This window comes from Malurus melanocephalus, unplaced genomic scaffold, assembly GCF_030028575.1.
Source record: "Malurus melanocephalus ecotype Western Australia unplaced genomic scaffold, MMel_1.1 scaffold_358, whole genome shotgun sequence".
NCBI lineage: Eukaryota > Metazoa > Chordata > Aves > Passeriformes > Maluridae > Malurus > Malurus melanocephalus.
The window spans coordinates 38,537-58,655 of record NW_026623590.1 but is presented as its reverse complement, the minus strand read 5'-3'; the positions used below and the strand labels follow the sequence as shown (position 1 = coordinate 58,655).

Below are 20,119 nucleotides of genomic sequence, written 5' to 3'. Positions count from 1 at the left end.
AGTTCCTCGCCATCAGCCATGTGAAAAGCCAGAGCACTTCGTGCATCCTCCAAAAATCCTCCCGCTGCACCTCTCCCCTCCCCGGCACCGCTGGAAGGGGAGCAGGCAAAGAAACRCGGGTATTTTTCTAGAAGAAAGTCGCGTATCGGGATATTCTCCTTATCTGTCACGAAAGTTATTGGATGCAGGAGCTGTTCGCAGGCAGCAGATACGCTATTGCATAACGCTGGCGCTCAGCGCCCAGCCTTTCTCCTCATCCCTACGAAGTTTTCCGCTGGCTAAAGCAGAGGACGGGGCTATTTCGGGGGGTCGGGGCGAGCGAGCCGCGGCCGGGGGCGGTCGGTGCCTTACCTTGTGCTTCCTCACGCAGAAGCGGCGGTCTGGGCGAGCATCTCCCTCCAGCCGCCGGGGCGAGCTGGGCGTCAGAGCCTGAGCGCCGCCGGGGCGCATCTGCCGCGGAGCCGCCGAGCCGCCGGAGGAGCCGCAGCCGCCGCCGCCGCGCTCCCCCGCTGCCCTCATGGGCTGCGGCGGGGGCTCGCTGTCGGGGGGTCCCCTCGGCCGGCTCCCCGCCGAGGGGAACTTGTTGAGCGGGACCGGCGGGCGTCCCCCAGCCGGGCGGGAGCGGGGAGGAGGAGCCGGGGGCCGGGCTGGCGGCGGGGGCGGGCGGGGGAGGTGGGATGGAGCGATGCTCGGCGCGCGTTGGCCGCGCAAAATGAGGGGAGAAGCGGGGAGCAGGCGTTCGTAGGCTCGCTGGGAGTCCTCCGCTATTCCTCTGGCTCCTCTGCGCGGGGATTCATTAATAACTGAGCCGTGCACACCATCCCCGCGCACCCCGSTTTTCCAGTCGCGCTACGGGAGCGATGGAGCAGCCGCAGAGTGGGTGATGCTGATCCATCGGGAATTTCAGCGAAGCGCTGGGTTAAAGCTACACGGCTGTCTTTTGTTGGGAGGGGAGGTGTTTAAGGTGCTGAAGGAGTAGCTGCTCCCATTTGCTTTTAAACCTTGTATAAAATGGATGCAAGTTCAGAGCCAAGCAGTTTGGCAGAGGGGATTGATGAACGTGATCATCTGCGTAAAACTTGAATCCCATCTTTCCTCCTTCTCTCTCATTTTTTTAGGTTTTAGCAATGATGCTTTCCATAAAAAAAAAAAAAAAAGTTGGAAGTTAAGTGGGTCATGTGTATTCAACCCAAATGGCAGACAGAAAATGCCATGGGAGGCASGAGAATTGGTCCTATTTGGGAAGCTCTGGGTCAGTCTTTCGTTCTGAGAATCCCGGGAGTTTTGCTGTCCAATAAATACTTTCCACCAGGAAGCTCCCCGAGCGCAGGTGCCAGCAGGTGTGGGTCACATCGTTCTCTGTCACGGCACTGCCTTTACCATTGGTGTTGATGGGGGTGATTGATTTTGGGGGTTACTGAAGCAACCCCTGATTTGAAGCGGTAGCTGAGAGCGGCTGGACCAGCCCAAAACGTTCCACCACAAGCCCCACACCACAGCAGGCAGGGCCAGCYGAGCTGGGCTCTGGCTGAGTCCAGGCATGCACGGATCCGATGCAGCAGAAACACTGGCTCGAGTCCTGGGTGTTTTTTGGAGTTAATTARCTGGAGCAGCCCATTGCAGCACGGAGTTGATGTGCTGCCGCAGCGGCCGGGGCACCGCGCTGCTGCCAGCCCGGGCACGGGGCTGTGCTGGGTCAGGAGATCCGGGTGGATGCAGCTGTCAGGCACAGAGCAGAGGGGAGATGGAGTCACGGCAAGCCTGGCCGGTTCAATCGCAGCTTGGCTGGATCGGAGCGGTGTTCAACAAAGCAGGCAGTCAGCAGAGGGCAGCTCCGCTGCTCTCCCTGCTTGTTACCTGTCCAGGTACTCCCAGTGCCCATCCCTCTGTTCCTTATCTCTGCTGCTGATCCCTGAACTCCCCAAGGCTCCACCTTCTGCTCTGCCCTGGGCTAGGGACTGTGCTGAGCTGGTGGCACGGCTTTGATCACCTTAGAATCTCTTTTTATCACAGATTTCTTTTTTTTTTTTTTTTTTTTTTTTTTTTTTTTTTTTTTTTTTCTCAAAGCCATTCTTGGGAAGAACTTAAATATCGACCTGCTTATTGATGCAACAGCATCCACCACACTGTTGTGTTTTTTTCATTCTGTTTTGCTTTCCAGCAGTGCTGACTCGGTCCTCTGTGGATTTCTCTCTATGAAAATAAATGTGGTTTTGGCTGCAGCCTGGATACAGACGTGGGTAAAATTACATGGTAGGGTGACCACGTCTGAAATAACGTAGGCTACTTCCTCAGAGCAAACAGATCAGTGGTAGGAGAGGCTGCTGCTTTTTCACMAGCTGAAAATGTGAGTTCATCCAGCCCATGATTACTGGAAGAAAATACTGTTGCTCGATATCCTGAGTGACTTGAAAGGAGAATCTCTCTGACAGAAGCAGCAGTTAAACATCATTCTTGTCTTTTCCATAATGATATTTAGAAGCYGTTGTCTCAGGGCTGATTAGCTTTGCACAGCATTATGCATATGCCCCACTTRTAAACTGTACAGCATTTGCTGGAGATTTTTAGGGAATCAAAAAGTACTTTCTTGATGTGGACCAGATTCRTGTGTAACTGCTGACACCATTGGTGTACACAGGGATTTTTCAAATCAGGGTTTGTGAAAAATGAAGCGTTTCCCGATGATAGTRCTTCATGTTACTGTAAAAGCACACAGAAGTAAATACACTGGGGAATTGGAAGCGCTTCATCATCCCGTTTGCCAATTTTTTACCTTTTAAAAATGCTGAGCACAACTGTTGCATAATGAAATGTAGTGTTGAAGAGATGCTGGGGAGGGGGGAGAGGAGCTGGGCTTCAACCTGGGCAGCTGCAAAGAGAAATGAGACAATTCATTGGTTTAGGTTACAGATTTCTTTCTCTCTCATGGAGTATCCTGCTGTCCCACACTGGCTTTTTCTCCCGGGGTGTGCCAGGGAGGAGTGAGCAGTGGGGCTGCAGTTCTTCCTTCGTGTCACACATCCAGGTGCAAGTCYTGCCTTGCACTTCTGGGGTGAGTGAGGACATCAGGGCTTGGAGAGCAGTGAGATGGATTTTATGGCATTCTCTGTGGAGAAGCACAGCAAGGGGCCCTCCTCCCACGCTGCAAATTGCGCAATAAATTTGGGGTGTTATTTATAAATATCCATCTTCTCACACAGCSTGGTGTTRCAGACTTCAGGTTTTACTTTMTTTTTTCTTTTTCTTAGATTCAGCTTTTGGGTGAGTTAAGGGGACAGAACAATCAGGATGACTGTAGAAGGTCAGCCTGGCATGTCCTTCTCACACTCAGAGTCTGGCTCAAGGACTGCCCCTGGTGAAGGCTGTGTTTGGGGGAATTTGTGTGCTGAGCAGGTGATTTATAGGATTATGTGCTTTTAGAACACACAGGTCCTACAGTGGAAAACTAAAATGTGGGTTTTTGGAGCAATTCTGTGAAGTTGTGGAGAAAACAAGCTCAGATGAAGCTCAGGGAAAAGCACCCAGAGGTTGAAACGCCTGCCAGGTGTGTCAGTGACCACCAGTGTGGGGCAGAAAGCTGACAAACCAGCCCCAAAGGGATTTTCACATCTACATCGAATCTAGATCAAGTAAATTCTTTTAGGAGGCATAACACAGATCCCAGGACTATATACCTGAGTGGGTTCCCAGGATATTCCTAATTCTTTAGGACCAGGCTAATTTTTTGCAGAGCTTTGAAGGGTGAAGTTCACTTGATTTGAAACAGAGCTGTGGACAAGGTTGTGCCTTTTCTCTCTGTGGTCACTTGGGACCAATACTGTCATTCTGTCTTTGCTAAAAATGAGAATTTTGACATTGCTGAACCTTCATTCCCATTAATTATGTGATTATTGCCATGCCTTTGGATGATCACTGCCTGGCTTCCTGGGCTAAGTCAAAATTTATTTATTTATTTCCTCCAATCTGCCGTTGGAAGAGAAATGGAAGGATTTTGAAAATGCTCTTYTGCTCCAGCTGAGGTGAAGGGAAACTTGTCAGGAATTTCAAACAGGTCTTCATGCAGTCAGATCCTTGCAGGTKCTCCTTGCTTTGAGGAAAGGTGGATCCTGCTTGGCTGTGATACCAGAGCAGTAAGGTCTCTTGGAGTCATGTTTGGCAGAAATTTGGAATATTTGATGTCTCATTTTATAAGAAGTTTTTTTCTATGAGCTTGGACAATCATTTGAGTCTGTGCTGATGTCTGTTCTTTATCTGCAAAGTGCTAATTCCACATCTCTTTACTTGGAGGAACATTTTGAAGATAAAGTGGATTTAAGAATATGTGTATAATACCCATAATACCTGCGTGCAGCTGAAATATTAAACAGCTGATTGAGGGAACTGCTCTGTGTGGGTTTTCTGCTCGGAGAAGAAAAATGCTGAGTAACCTCATTAGTTCTGGTAGTTATTTCTGTGCTTCGTTGGGATAAGAATGAGCAGGATTTAGTCCTCCCAATTTCCCTTTGTACAGATTGTTGGAAGAAAAATGGAACAGCAGGTCTCTGCAGCTAAAGCTGAGATTTTGGGTTCCAGTTGAATGCTGTCTCATCAGGARCCCAAGTTGCTGGAGATGTTTATCAAGAAATCAGAATTTTCTTGGGATAAGAGTGGGAGTTTTCTCATATTTTCACCATGGTTCTAGTTCAGAGAAGTTCCTTTTCAGCATGGAGATATTTTTGGGAAGGAACTGAACTGCTGATTGGAAAGCCTTGTTTGCTGTCCCAAGATGGGGACTCTGAGCCTCTGTCTCATKGTGTGGAATCACTTCCCTGATAAAGATGTTCTCAGTAGATGCCAAACTCTGCCCTGGTTCCATTTTGATGCAGTTGTACAGTTGGGAAATAAATGAGGGTCTGGGAGAGCGTGATGTATGAGCYCCTAAATGGCTGCATTTTGTTCATATTTGAAAGGCAGTTTAGGCTGTCGTCATTACTGATGACTTGTGCTTTTATAGCCCTTCTTTTTGCATTTCAGAAATCCTTTGTGCCCATCTGAATAATAAATCACCCTGTTTGATTTGCTCACTGAGAGCAAATGGGAAATTACATCCTTGTTAAGATGTCTTGAGGAACTGGAAGTGTGGGAGAATTTTTTAAAGGAACATTCTGCTGACTTTGTTAAGATTTTGCTTTGTCTCGTTTRTTTTATGACCTTCCCAAATTCCAGGGTTTTCTCTCCCAGCTGCTTTATGGCAAAGGRAAAAATCCTGCCCTGCTTAAAAATAAAAAATAACAAATCTGATCATACTTTTGATTGCCTTCAGACAAATGGTTTCACATTTAAGCACTTAATGAAATCTGGGATGAGCATGAATTCCATCTTCAAACTCAAGTTGTGGSCAGAAAAAAGGCAAATCCAACAAATAATGGGGATACTTGCATCTGATTCCTATTTGCTCTTTGGTGGAATAATATATTATTTATRCAACATTGATTTCATTAGATGGAGGATTTAATGCAACTTCTCTGTCAAATTGGAGAACATTCAGTGTTGTAAAGTAATGTAAACTCCCAAAGCCTCAGTGAGGTTTTCTCATTTGAAATATTGAACTAGTTAAAGTTTGAACATAGCATAAAAATACAGATTTTTATGTGCTTTTACATGTTGCCTTCGAGTTAGCAGCCTGGTCCTGATGCATAATGCTTGACAGGAAAAAAAACAAGCTAAAATTAAATGTATGAGGAAGGGGAAAAATGAAAATCAGACAAAATTATGGAAAAGAGAAATAATAAACAGTGCAAAGAGAAGTAAATCCAACAGACTTTTTATTTCTATTGCTCTGAGCCTAAACCAGAATTAAGTATTCTGGCCCWAATGTTCAGAAATGAACTCTTCAGYGTAGTTTCTAAAATCCCTAAGCAGGTGCCAAAATAAAATTGCTCTTAATAACTTTGATGCATGACAGAGAAATATGATGGCAGTGAATAAAAAGGCCGTAAAGAGGCAGTTTGCCTCATCATGGGCACCTAAAATTTGGCCATATGCTCACAATTAAGAGCTTCTACTCCCTTATTTATTTTTTTTCTAAATAGAATGACCTAGAAACTTAGCTGGTGCAGATAAGAATATGCTAAATTCCTGATTGACTGTGCAAAGACTTAATTCTTTTATGTATTAAAATGTCTGTGGCTGAGTTTTACCTTAAGAAAGGAAGAGAAGTTGTTTTGCAAAGTCTGGAAATCCTAAAAGCCCAGGATATTTCACAAAACTGTGTTATGAGAAATATGGGGAGGCTGATAATGACATTAAATGAGTTTACAATTGGCAGCAGAGGTTGAGTGAAGTCTCCTTAATCCTTGGTCTGTGGCTCTTCAGAATGCAGTGCAGTAAAAATGGCTCTGTCCTTTATAGCTTGGGGACACTATATTAAAAAACATTAAAAGCAGCACCACATTTTGATTTTCTTCAATTTTTAAACAAGTTCAGTACTTTAAATATTAATACTTAGCAGTGGTTGAGGAGCATAATTAGCAGCTGCTTTATATCCAAAGGGTGTCCATCAGCATTATGGAAAAGCCCAATAACTSGAAGGGCTGTTGGGGAGGAAAAGGGTGAAATCTCTGAAAACGCAGAAATGAAGTTATAATTTATAATAGTGTGGCACTTCCTCCATTTGTTCTGGGATTTCAAAGCAGTGCCCCAACAAAGGAGTGTCTCCACATTGTTCACTTCTCAGGGTCCTTCTGCCCAAGGCTGGGTGGGGAAGTTTTTTGGATGGAGGGTGGAATGGCTGCTCCTTATCTCCAAACCTGAGCCAAGCCTAAGCCAAGCCTAAGCCAAGACTTACCCTGACTTTGTGCATTCCCTCGTGGACCCACCTTTGCTGCCTGTCCCCATGGCTTTTGTAGGCACAGCTTCCATCCCTCACTATGKGGGAAGAAGAAATGCCAGAATTCAAAGTCCCATCTCGTATTTGTTTGAAATTCATCTCCTGATGGCTTCAGCAGCTGCCTCCTGGTTCTAAAGCGGTGAAATTTGTGAGCAGCAGCTGTGCACTCCTTTCATCACCACTGCTGTGGATTGAGAAAACTCAGGAAAATGTAAATTTACCCTCTGCCTTCTTGGGAGAGGCTGGGGCTTTGTGGCCCTTCTCAGGAGGGATCTTGGGGTGGAATCTCAGAGTGTTTGGGTTAAAACCTTAAATCCCATCCCGTCCCACCCAGTGCCACCCCTGCCATGGYAGGGACACCTCCCACTGTCCCAGGCTGCTCCCAGCCCCARTGTCCAGCCTGRCCTTGGGCACTCAAAGGGATCCAGGGGCAGCCACAGCTTCTCTGGGCACCCTGTGCCAGGGCTGCCCACCCTACAGGGAACAATTCCTGCCCAAAATCCCATCCATCCCTGCCYTCTGGCACTGGCARCCTTTCCCTGTGTCCTGTCATTTGCCCTGATCAAAGTCTCTCTCCATCTTTCTTCCAAGCCCTTCTTTAAATACCGAAAGGCCACCAGAAGTTCTCCCTGAAGCCTTCTCTGCTCCAGGCTGTCACTTTGGTGGCCCTTCCCTGTTCCTTGTGCCATCTGTGATGTCCCCCATAAACTCTGGGGACTCCACTGATTTATGGAATTCATTTTTACTTCTCTGTGAGCTGATATAAACCAAATTTTTCATTGAAGACTGGTGGGGAACATCAGCAGGGTTTCTTTGAGCTCAGCTTGTCCTCAGGACGAGGAGCTGGGGTGACGAACTAACGAGCTTTGGTTGTATAATTTTATTATTTCCCATCAATTACTGAGTTACAGACAAGCTCTGCAGTGCTGATTATTGAAATGAGGGGCTTGATATCCTTAGGGAGAGCTCCAGGGGATTGCAGGTGAGATCAATGGGCAGCTGGTGGCATTGTGAAAGCTGGCACATCACATCACAGAGGTTTTGGGTGGCTGGGACAAAGGACACAAAGTCTTGAGGGGATAAAGGACAAACCCCTGCTCTTCTCACTSTGAAATCCCAAAGTGGTTTGRGGTGGAAGGWCCTTAAARCTCATCCAGCTCCAWMCCCTGCCATGAGCAGGACACCTTCTGTAATCCCAGATTGCTTCAAGTCTCGTCCAGCCTGGCCTTGATATTCCATAGGAGCTCATTTAACAGACAATTCATGATTTGGTGGTTTTCATACAATTTTAATTTAACAGTCTTGAACTTGAAAATATATTTTTTGTTTGTTCAGCCTTTTTAWTTTTTTTTTCTTTTTCATTAAATKTCAAGTGTTATCAAAAATTGCAAGGTGAAGATTCCTGGTTAGAAAAAAAACCCAGTAACTAGAAAAAGCAGAATGCTCGTACATGTTAATTTTTCCATTTATTAAGGAAAGAAAGAGTTTTAATAATTCACAGGGATGCAATGAGTATTTTCCTTTTATATATTCATATTTATTACTTGGCTTGAATTGTAAACATATTAATTCCTGCCTCCCAGTTAATGACTTTGGGTAATGTTTGTACTCTTTATGCAGAAATTGTCCATATACCTCACAGTTACTTAGAGGAACAGCCTAATCAGAGCTACTTCCTTGGCTCTGAGAACCATTTTGTCTTGCTCTAAGTAGCTTTGCTGAGGTATTTTTAAAGCATTTTTTTAATAATGCTGAAATTTAACTCCTCAATGGATGATGAGTATTTTTCAGCCATATCAATAGAAGTTACAAATCCCATTTTTGCCAAATGTCAGAAGTAGGATGATTGTTGTAGGCACTGCCATRACTCAGGGTTGGTTGATTTTTGGGTCTGTGGTTTCAGTTTTATGCCCCAAAAAGAATTCCTTGTCGTGGTTCTAGATGGAAATGATGTCAGGAAAAATAATTCCCAAATAATGATACGGTTGCATTAGTAGGAACAAAACTTTTAATTAAAAAAWGTTTTGTGGCCTAAAGATGGGCCCTGTGATTCATTGGGATGTTTTGGTATTTTTCTTCTCCCATTTTTTGTATGTTTAGTATCKCTAAGTAGTACTGTATCATATAGAAATTTAGGGCCACATTTGAATTCTGTGATATTTTAATCATAAAAATCACACAATGATTTGGGCTGGGAGGGGCCTTAAWGAYCATTTAGTTCCACCCCTCTGCCATTCCATTGTGGTTTTGTTGTAGCCTCTGCACTGGTTTTAGTTTTAATTATTCTTTCTTAATATTTATTTTMTATTTTGAATCTGTCTCAAATCTGCTTTACCTGGTTTGATTTTCCTTCACCTTGGCACAGATTCCTGGGTGCCCAGGGCTGGGATGGGAAATTCTGGGTGAATCTAAACATCAGAGCATGTARAAGAGGTTCTGCTTAGTCCTGTTGYTACTGCCCAKATGGGAAGGGAAAAAAWAGGAAAAARGGCTGTGCATCATGGGATATMCARGTGGATTTTCTGGGAATGATGYRGGAAGGGTGAGCTGGGAAAWGCTGAGCTCTTGGAGCAAAGCAGCCCCTTCCCAAACGCATTCCCCATCCCTCCAATTCCACTGCAACCTAAGGAGCTGATTTTTGCTTTGGAACATTTTAAACCACTGATTTTAATCTTGGTTTGGATTTAATTGCTTTTTCCAGTGAGAGATTAGTTTTCATTTAAGTGTGGATGTGTAATTAAAAAACATCTCTCAACTTAAGTTGCTTTTGTTGCCCGAACGCCAGGGCTGTACGTAGGGGAAAGCAATTCCAGAGCTGAATATCCATCTCTAATCCTGTTGTTAATGGCTGAGTGTTATTGTTAGAACATGATAAACAACTCCTTGATTGGGAGGGATTTACTTCTTTCCCTTCTGATTTCTGCCAAGACCAAGTTGGGGAGGAAAATGAAATTCAGTTATAAATCAGAATTTATTTCAGTGGTGGTAAACCAGCACTTCAGAATGCTTTGTTGTTGCTGGAATAGATGGAATGTGCTGGATAGTGAGGAAAATTGTCAAAGCATGTTTGACACCTTTGGTGTAGTGAGGGAGTAGAGGAGTTAATCCCCTAAAATGTTTTAGGGGCTGGGAGCAGCGTGGGACAGTGAGAGRTGTCCCTGTCATGGGATGGGAYGAGCTCTGAGCTCCCTTCCCACCCAGACCAGCCAGGGATTCTGTGATCCTGCTATCCATGGGATGGAAAAGGGAATGAGATATCTTTAAAATGTTCCATTTGTTTCTTAACTTCCAGGTCTGGGTTACTGATCTGATATTAACATAAAGCCAGAATGTTGTGTGTGAGAGSACACGGTTTATTTACTTTGGGAAGTTTGTCCTTTCCCTTGTTCCTGGTCTCCTTTTGTCCCGCTGGGGTCAGATTTCTGCTGAGCCCAGGTAGGAGCAGGATAAAGAGCCTTTTATCAGCAGCATCCTGTTGGAGCTCATTATACAGAACATTTTGGTCATCATCCCAAATCATCATAAAAGAGAGCTTTAAKTAATTCACTTTTCCACCATTGAAAAGTTCCTCTCCTTTTGCTTAGRTTGCAACTTAGAGATGGATTTCAGATTCTTTTCATGAAGCACCTTTGAAGCTCTTCTGGAGACTGCACATTGTTTAGCACGAGGCTGGCTGAGAGAATCCCCCAAAGTCTCCCGAGTTGCTGGGAGTTTAATAAGAAAKAAAATTCAAATTTAATAATGTTAGGGAAGAACTGGGTCATTCTTGGAGACTCAGCCCACGTATTATCGTGTTCRGGTTGTGCAGATGAGGCCTTCCCTGCTCCCTTTAATTAAATGCAAAGTATTAAACAGGTCTGAGTTCCTTAGGAGTGCATAAAATGCAGATATGGCTGCTGCTCCAAACACCTGCAGACAGCTCCTGGAAAATCCATAAACCTGGRCTTATGGATCTGTGTTGGAAAAGGSARATGCTRKGGAAGTTTTCCTCTKCTCCTGGCAAATCTTGTTTTATAAAATTGAACAACCTGGAGAAGTTCCTGGTAAAGTAAAATTGTGCAAGAGGTGAGCTGTGCATGTGGGATGAGGAGAAAACTCCTCAGGCTGCGAGAGTTGGGAATGTGGAGAAGAGAAGGATCCTGGGAGACCTTRARGATCCTTCCAGTGCCTAAAGGRGCTCCAGGAGAGCTGGAGAGGGACTGGGGACRAGGGATGGAGGGACAGGACACAGGGAATGGCTKTAAGGTGGAAAAGGGGTGATTTAGATGGGATATTGGGCAGGAATTGTYCCCTGTAGGGTGGGCAGCCCTGGCACAGGGTGCCCAGAGAAGCTGTGGCTGYCCCTGGATCCCTTTGAGTGCCCAAGGCCAGGCTGGACATTGGGGCTGGGAGCAGCCTGGGACAGTGGRACTGGATGATGGGATTTGGGAGCCACATTCCAAAGGAAGTGACAGATTTGAGGATGTTCCTTTTGGCAGAGAGGAGTGATTTCACTCCTGTGAAATCCCCTGGTTGTTACTTTTGGGCATTAATCTTTTCAGCTCCTCTTGCCTGTCAGTATTGGAACAGAAATCCCCCCTTGAAATGTTACCTATCTGGAAATGGTATTTCTCTTATTTACTATATTGATACATGCATTTGTATAAATACTGTTAATTTTGCTGCCATAACATAAAATATCACAGGAAATTGAACTGAAGTTGGAGCAGTCAGAGCAAAGGAGCAGCCTGTTAGCAGTCTTTGTGTATTCCAGCAGTTTTCCTGCTCTTTGGGGAGGAGGGAGTGAGAAATTGCCTGGGATGGGGATTTCATTCTGATATCATGCAAATGTAGAGATAGACCTCTCTTTATTTTTCCTGCTGATGAGAGCCTGGCAGTCATTCCTGTCTGCAAGGACGGGGTCACCTTCTGCAGCTCTGAAAGCTGTGACAGCACCACATCAGAGCCTGCTCCCCATAAACCTTCCCATATCCCCTCTGTTCTGTCCCAAAAACCTGGGAAGGGAACAGCCCCCAGGGTGTGGTGCCATGGTTGATGTGCTGAGAGAACCGAAGGTAGGAATTAATTACAAAATTCAAAAGCATCCCCAAAGAGACTCCTCSTGCAAGGAGCTTTTTAATCCAGGGACAGCTCAACTGCGTGCTTTCATCAATTAAATTTGGATTGCACATATTTCTTATCTCTCGAGCTCGCTGAGCCCCTCAATAAATGTTGCTAAATAATTTACGTTCAAACAGGCGAATGGGAAGCACCAAAAGTGGGATAATTTGTCTTCAAAATGGCTGTTGCTTTTAGCAGGGTATTCATCTGGCAGGATCACCTGTCTGCTGGGAAGATGGGGCTTCATTTCAAAGATAATTTATCTTCCCTGGGTATYCCCATGATTTGTCATTGTGATACCTCAGTGCTGCAGTGACAATATCCCATCCCAATTCCTAACAGGGAATGCCACTTCTCTCCAATTAKCTTCTCCTTTTTAAGGTGTTTGCAAACCTCCTGTTCTTTTCTTCCTCTGCATCATAGTTTATTTAACAGACTTCCAAAATTTATTGTGTTTGATTAATAAAATAAGGTTTCTCATTGCAACAGCTTTGTTTTTATTTTATTTTATTTTATTTTAGTGACTTCTCGAGGGAATATTTACAAGGGTATGGAGTSACAGGACAGCAGGKAATGGCTTTAAACTGAAGGARAGGAAATTTAGATTGGACATTAGTCAGAAATTCGTCCCTGTAAGGGAGGTGAAGCCGTGGCACCAGAATTATTATATTGCCATATTCAATGCTGCATTTGTGCAAAATTATTTTAAAAACTTTTTTTTATGGCTTTTCCTTTTTATTTTTTACTGTTTGAGTACTGGCCATTCCCATAAATGCAGTTGTTTCCTGTATTTTATGACTGCATRTATAATTTTATTATCAGCATTAATAGATGTGTAAACCAAGATACCTGAAACAGATTTATTGAGGGCAGTTCTGTAGATTTTCAGTGAAATAATGTTTAGTGTAGCAAAGGGAGGGAAAAAAAAAACCACGAGGAAAGGCAATTGCATTTAGAGAACCAGAAATAAATGTACTGACCTTGAGAACTCCTAAGCACTGTGGGTTCCATTGAAGGGCGCTGTTCAATAGTGACACTGTGTGCAGCTTTTAAAAGAAAAGCATTTTTGGTTAAAATGGACTTAAAAAAAAAAAAAAAGAGCTTTAGAAAGATGATAAATGGTGTTGTTAAAGCATCTCATTAATTTTTTTGCYTGCTTTTTACAGAAGTTGGTGCAAAGCACTTTGGAATCAGGGGACTCTTTGTGTCTCTCCCCATTGTGTGCATCAAGTTTCTCACAAATAAACCTTCTGCAAAGTGGATTTCAGTTGAGCTGCTCTGGTCTTGGAGTCACAGAATCATGGAATGGGTTGGAAAGATCTTAAATCCCATCCAGTGCCACCCCTGCCAGGACAGGGACAGCTCCAGCCTGGCCTTGGGCACTCAAAGGGATCCAGGGGCAGCCACAGCTTCTCTGAGCACCCTGTGCCAGGGCTGCCCACCCTACAGGGAGCAATTCCTGCCCAAAATCTCACCTAAATCTCCCCTTTTCCACCTTAAAGCCATTCCCTGTGTCTTGTCCCTCCATCCCTTTCCTTGTCAGCTTTTTCAGGTCCTGGAAGGTCACAGTTAGGACTGGTTTTAAATGTGATCTGTCTGAAGGTCCTTCTGCTCTTCTCAAAGGGGTTTCTCTAGATTCCTGTAGACACTCAGTGCTGGAAAAGATTTCCCTTTAAAACAAGTTTTCTGTTGGCTGAGGCTGAACTGTCACAGAGCAAATCAGGGTCTGTAAAATACATTTGGAGCTAAACAAAGGTTTGGAGGACTAAATAAACCGATATTGACCTGTAAAATCCCACATCAGTGCTCTGCATTTTCCATGGACTTGCCCTGGCTTGACCTAAAAGAGGTTTTGCTGCTTAGGGAGGCTCTGAACTCCTTCAATCACATCAGCTAAAGGAAGTGGCACCTTTTCCAGGAGCTYTGGAAGCAAAGTTTATCACTGAAGATACCTTAGTGCATCTTGATTGGCAAAGAAATGCTTTTGTGGCAGCAGGAAAACCCCCAGCCCTTTATCACTGCCATTATTGCAGGCATGAACTGCTGCTTCTGCAAGGAAAAAAGGTTCCTATGTTTTATTCTCCTGTTCAAGAGGCAGGATTTGGCCTGAGGAAATGGAAAATGGTGTGTACTCAGTGAAAAAAGGTGATAAATGGGAACATTTTGCGCTTGTTTTTTATTCTGCTGCTGCAGCCATGAAATAATTTTGTCTCTGAAGGTGCTGCTGAATTCGCTGTCAGATTTTCTGCTGGAGAAAAGAAATGTTTATCTGAACGCTGTGAGAAATACATGTGTGCATTTCTATACAGAGAGATAAATTCCTGTGCCTTAGGGGTGTTCTGCTTTGTTTTGGTTCTTTTTCCTGCCCTTCCCTGTGTGATGCTGCAGGAATCTGTGTCAAATTCCTGTTGGGATGCCCTGGAAGCTGAAATTTCCATCCAGGYCTATTTTATGATATAAAATATTCTTTAAAAGGAGAAATGATGGGAGAACCTCTGCCTTACCCATGCTGGGTTGTGTAATACCTTTACACTATAAATGATGTAAAAGGTATTATTGAAGTGAGCAAACTCATCTGCAGACAAATTGAATTTTATGTTTTCACATGGCAAAAAGATGAAATTTGGGATATTTTAAAGGTGGATTTTTATCTTGTGAGTCCATCAGTGGTGACGATTTAAGGAGTGGCTTGTAGAATTGATAACAACTGATTTTTAGTTATTTGTTGCTAACRTAGAAAGAATACAAGTTATAAATAGAGAGAAAACTTAATTTTTTAAATATTTTCAAACTCTCTGGTAATTGTGAGGGACTTAAATCCTTTTCCACAAAGTCAATTCTATGTAAATGTTCTGAAAGCCAAAACGTAGTGAATTAATTCAAGAGGTTTTGTTTGGTTTGTTATGTTTGATTTATTTATTTAGCTGTGTAGTCTTTTAATGTCATGTAAGGAAAAATTGAATGGGAAAAATTAATAAAATTTAGACTTTTCCATCTTTTCCTGACCGTGGTAACAGGGACATTCTAATGAGTCATCACTTAGTGTAGGTTTGATTTCTCTGCGATTTTCTCACTCTACATAAAGAGCTTAATATTTCAATTTAAATATTTTGCTGAGAGAAAATGGACAAGCCTGTTTAAAATAGAATGTTTGATCCCCGAGGGAGAAAAGTGTTGGCATGTGTTGTCTCTCCTGCAGGGAATTCTCTTCTCATTCTGAAAKTTCTCTGTGTTAATGTGACTTGTGGGGATTATTTAAAACGAAATTTTCCCTTCTTGTGTCTGTTCAAGAGCCATTTGAACACTGAGTATCTTATTTTAAAGGTGATTTAGGAAAATAAGTACTTTTGGTGCATTCCTATGCATTTTCAAGTTTTCCTTCAGAAYTGAATTTTACAGAAATCAGGAGTAATTTCACAGTTTGGAATTGTGAAATTGTGGGGKTTTTTTTTAAGATAAAATGTGTCCCTAAATAATCAGCATTAGTAGRTGTTTTGCAGAGAAAACAGAGATGCTTTGGTGTTGGGTTTAGCTTTGTTTTCTTTTGATGTAGGTGAATTTTCAGTTGTCCAGTTTGGGAGGTGGGTCTGGCTTCCTTTTGGACAGGCTTGCAGCAATGCTGGATCCCAGGATTCTGCTTTGGGAATATTTCAGTCATGGAACAGAATTATGGAATTGTCAAGGCTGGAAAAACCCTCCAAGGTTATTGAGTCCAACCATCCCCAGCACTGCCCCGTGTCCCCAAGGGCCACATGCACAGGGCTGTGAAATCCCTGCAGGGATGGGGACTGCACCCCTGCTCTGGGCAGCTGGGACAGGGCTGGAGAACCCTTTCCATGSAGAAATTTTCCCAAATATCCAACCTAAACCTGCCCTGTCCCAGCCTGAGGCCGTTCCCTCTCCTCCTGTCCCTGTTCCCTGGAGCAGAGCCCGACCCCCCCGGCTGTCCCCTCCTGTCAGGGAGTTGTGCAGAGCCACAAGGTCCCCCYGGAGCCTCCTTTGCTCCAGGCTGAGCCCCTTTCCAGCTCCCTCAGCCTCTCCTGGGGCTCCAGACCCTTCCCAGCTCCRTTCCCTGCCCTGGACACGCTCCAGCCCCTCCAGGTTCTTCTTGTCCTGCAAATGAAATAAAGCATTAATAAATAGAAGTGATGAGCCTTTACTAAAATCTGGTAAAGAAGAAAAAACCCAATCTGAGCCCAGGATTTGAGTCTGTCAACAGTACCAGTCCAGGGGACAATCCCTGCCCTGAGCCACACAATTCCTGAACCATTCCAGGTTCTCTGGGCACTCCAAGGACCCCCAGGACCTTTCCCACYGGGCACTTTCCAGCCCCTCTCTGGCCCAGGGTGACCCTCAGTGAACCTATTTTGGAAAGGAACCATCCATTCTTTGCAGCAAACTGCTGCCAGGCGCTGCTCTGGGGGGATGTTCTGTAATTATCTTCCTCTCTGCGTGGCCACCTCATTTCTGAGCTTTGCTGTAGGGTAGGAGTTCCAGGGTAAACCCTGACACAATTTCAGTGAATAAATATCTGATAAATGCCCAGGACAATGGGAACCCCTTGCAGGAGTGGCTGATAAAAACAGCTTTGCAATTACCTCTATGGTTCAAAATAAAATGGAGTTTTTTTAGATAATTCAGTGCCTTTTTTCAGTGTATTACTTCCAATCGCAGGCTGTAGGTGATGACAATCATCTCYAAATCCACCTAAAGATTAAAAATCAAGATTAAAATCTAATCATGTTGTTAGCTGTTGCTGACTAGTTAGTAGACCATATTAAAACCACCTCCAGTACAAATATTGTCTCTAAATAATTACAAACTTTTATTAGCATTGTAATTAAGAGCGTGCTGGCTGCAAACAATACCTCACAAAGGGAACGATGACTGCAAGTTGGACTTTGTTCCTAATTTTAAACAGCTTTTCCTTCCCAGCAGGGCTCGAGCTGTGGTTTGCAGGTGGGGATGTGCAGATAAATGTTGGAGCAGGGATGTCTGGGTGGGACATGGTGTGGGCTGAAAGGAATGATTTTGTATCAAAGGAAGGGTTTTTATTTCCTAGGATGAACACTGAGATGATAATTTGTGCAGGGAAACAGGAAGAGGGGTTGCCAACTGATCCAAGACCCTTCCCCATTCTGCTCAGCACCACTYTGGGGGCTCAGCCTGAGCCAAAATGACCAAATTTAACAGTTTGGTGTCATTTGAACTCAAACCCACCAYGCTACAGAATCCCCTCCTGTTTGTGCTTTGTTTGTATTTGCTGAGCTCATTTATTTTCCCGTGTTTATTTTTAACCCCAAGAGCCATTCCAGGTTTTTAGCCAGCTCTCCTCATTGCATTTCCTCACTTGTGGACTCTGAATGTTTCAGCAGCAGACATTAAACTCTGCTGTTCCTTTCTGATTGCCACCATTGCTAATTAAGAAGATATTTTTGTGTAATTATCAGTCCCTTCAGTGAGTCACCATCTCTGCTGGCTGGGGACAGTCAGAGCAGTTCCCTCTGTGCAGCCATGAGCTGCTCCCAGGGGTTTGTCAGGATTTTGGAGGGATGGAGGAGGGGACAGGGATCACCAGCAGACACAGAGGAGATGGCAGTTGAATTTATCCACTCCTCTGGCTGCTTCTACAGTGAGAAAATAGTATTAAAATGTGTTTGGAAGTTTAACAGTTGATCCACACCSAGGGGAATGTTCAGCTGGAGAGGAGAAGGCTCCAGGGAGAGCTCAGAGCCACTTCCAGGGTCTAAAAGGGCTCCAGGAGAGCTGGAGAGGGACTGGGGACAAGGGATACAGGGACAGGATAAGGGACATGACTTCAAATGGACAAAGGGCAGGGATGGATGGGATTTTGGGCAGGAATTGTTCCCTGTAGGGTGGGCAGCCCTGGCACAGGGTGTCCAGAGAAGCTGTGGCTGCCCCTGGATCCCTTTGAGTGCCCAAGGCCAGGCTGGACATTGGGGAACCTTTGGACAGTGGGAGGTGTCCCTGCCATGGCAGGGGTGAGATGAGATGGGATTTAATGTCCTTTCCACCCCAAACCAGTCTGGGATTCTCGATTTTTTTTTTTTTTTTTTTTTTTTTAAATTTCAATTTGCCTTGAGAAATTCCTCAGGTATGGAATTCATCTTTTAACTTTATTTCATTATTGCAGCCACGTGTATTAACTTAAAATGCCCCCAAATATAGAGAGGAACACAAAAACATCACCAAAGCTTTCAGTTGCAGAGCTGTGTTTGAGGGAATCAGAGTTGTGTGTTGGCTGCTGGTCACCTGGAAAGGGCTGCATTTGCCCCTGTGGGGTTGATGTGTTGATGTGAAGAAAAGTAAAAATGGGTTGAGGGCTTTGCCAAGCAGTGGACTTTGAGGTTATTGAAATGTCTGTGAGATATTCTGTGGGCAAAACAAGGTTTGTGCCAGCTCTCCTGGGCATTCCTGAGCCATCCAGTGAACTGGGATGGGCTCAGCTCCATCTGCAGCCTGATCTGAGGCAGTCAGTTAAAAAAAAAAAAATATAATTGTGATTGCTGTTGGCTCATCAGTGGGATTGATGACATTATTTGGGGGATGGGAAGGAATGTGGGCCATTGAACATTTCCTTGCAGGTGTGAGCCCCGTGTTTGCTGTGGCAGGAGCTCRTTAGGTGGCATTTTGACAATTAATATTCAGATTTTTGAGATGGTCCTGTCTCATTTCCATTTCACAGTCGCAAACGTTGTCTTTGCAGAGCCACAGCTTTTCTTCTTGTCAGGGTTTGTTGGAAAGTTCTTTTGATGTCCCAGAACAGCAGTTTGGGTGGCCTTTCCCTTCCATATTTATGGAGTTTTGCAGGTGCCACAATCTCTGGAAAATTCAATGCTCCCACGTGGACAAAATCATCCCTGGAGGAGTTCAGATCTCAGCCTTGTGGAAGGAGAAAAGCAAATTCCAGGAATTTGCTGGTGGAAGTTGGGAATTAGCCTGTAAATGAGAGGGCTCAAAGCACATATGGGTGACCCAATGTCGTTTTGGGTTTAATCTCAATTAYTTGGGCTGATGTGGAAATAAAGATTTGAAATTGAAATGAATGCTGATCTGAAAGGTGACAATAAAGGCTCCCTGCCTTCATGGAGGGAAAATTCCTGAGTGTTCTCTTGGGCTGTGGCATGGAATAACCTTGAAAATAGCACAGAAAGGGGAATTTTTAATTTAATCAAAGCACAGAAAGAATCACTTCTTTTCTAAGTCATTCTGCTGGGTTTTTTTTTGTTTTTTTTTCTCATTTATAACATGTTTTTTTCCTATATTAAAGACCAGAAAAGATGTGGACACCATTAACAGGCTTTTAGCAGACAAAGAGGGAGGACAGACCAGAAGCTCCCATTTTATGGGATTTTATTACATCTGGGAGCTGTAGGGATGCGTTGGAATTGTCACTACAACACTTTGACACACCAGCAGGAAAAACYAAACTTTCTTTTTGTCACTTTTTACTCTGTGTGATGTGAGAGAGAACTGGCTGGTGCTGCTCTTCTGTTTTTATGGAATTTACTGGATTTTGGTGGTGTTTTTTTTAAGCATCACTGTATCTGAAAATACCATGCAGCAAAATTAAAACTTGGGGTTTAGCTGGGATGCTCAATACGATGATTTTGAAGAGATTTCTTCCCTGAGCAGAATATTGACTTTCCAAATGTGAATGCTGATATTGTGTGATATTTTTAGGAGTGCTGTTTATTACCTTGCAAAGATTTTAATGTCTGAGCAATTTTTAGATGAAGAATATGATGTGAAAGCCTCGTTGAAGATGGCAATAAAGCCATGAAATTGGAAACTTTTTGAGATGGCTTTTTTTTTTGTTTTCTTGACAGAATTTTGCATATCCATTAATGAATTCTAATGATAGAATTATCCCCACTGCATTCTGTGATGCTCTCTGGCAATATTGTGTTTTGATAGCCAATATTACATTGCATTATCCTAAATAATGGAGTTTTTTCCTTTTCTTTATGCCAGGGGAGTTTTGTGGCCTGCATGACAGCCATCCTGAGGCAAATGGAAGATTATCACTATGCCCATTTAATCAAGACTTTTGGCAAGATGAGGTCGGATGTCGTGGTGAGTTTAATGTTTTATCTCTTCATAAGATTGCTCAGCTTGTGTTTGGATTTT

The 20,119-nt window shown here is 43.8% G+C and overlaps 2 protein-coding genes across 4 annotated transcripts in view; one reads left to right on the top strand and one right to left on the bottom strand.

Annotated features, from left to right (window-relative positions):
* INSYN2A (inhibitory synaptic factor 2A) overlaps positions 1–584 on the bottom strand; it is a 35,876-nt gene extending 35,292 nt beyond the window's left edge. Inside the window, exon 1 of the mRNA XM_057378424.1 lies at positions 352–584. The gene's annotated coding sequence lies outside the window, so the exon portion shown is untranslated. The remainder of the gene's footprint in view (positions 1–351) is intronic.
* Positions 1–20,119, top strand: part of LOC130580732 (dedicator of cytokinesis protein 1) — a 174,163-nt gene that overhangs the window by 115,673 nt on the left and 38,371 nt on the right. For all 3 annotated transcript variants that reach the window (XM_057378422.1, XM_057378420.1, XM_057378421.1), the window contains exon 28: positions 19,964–20,065. In XM_057378422.1, the coding sequence (XP_057234405.1) occupies positions 19,964–20,065 (102 nt within the window). The remainder of the gene's footprint in view (positions 1–19,963; positions 20,066–20,119) is intronic.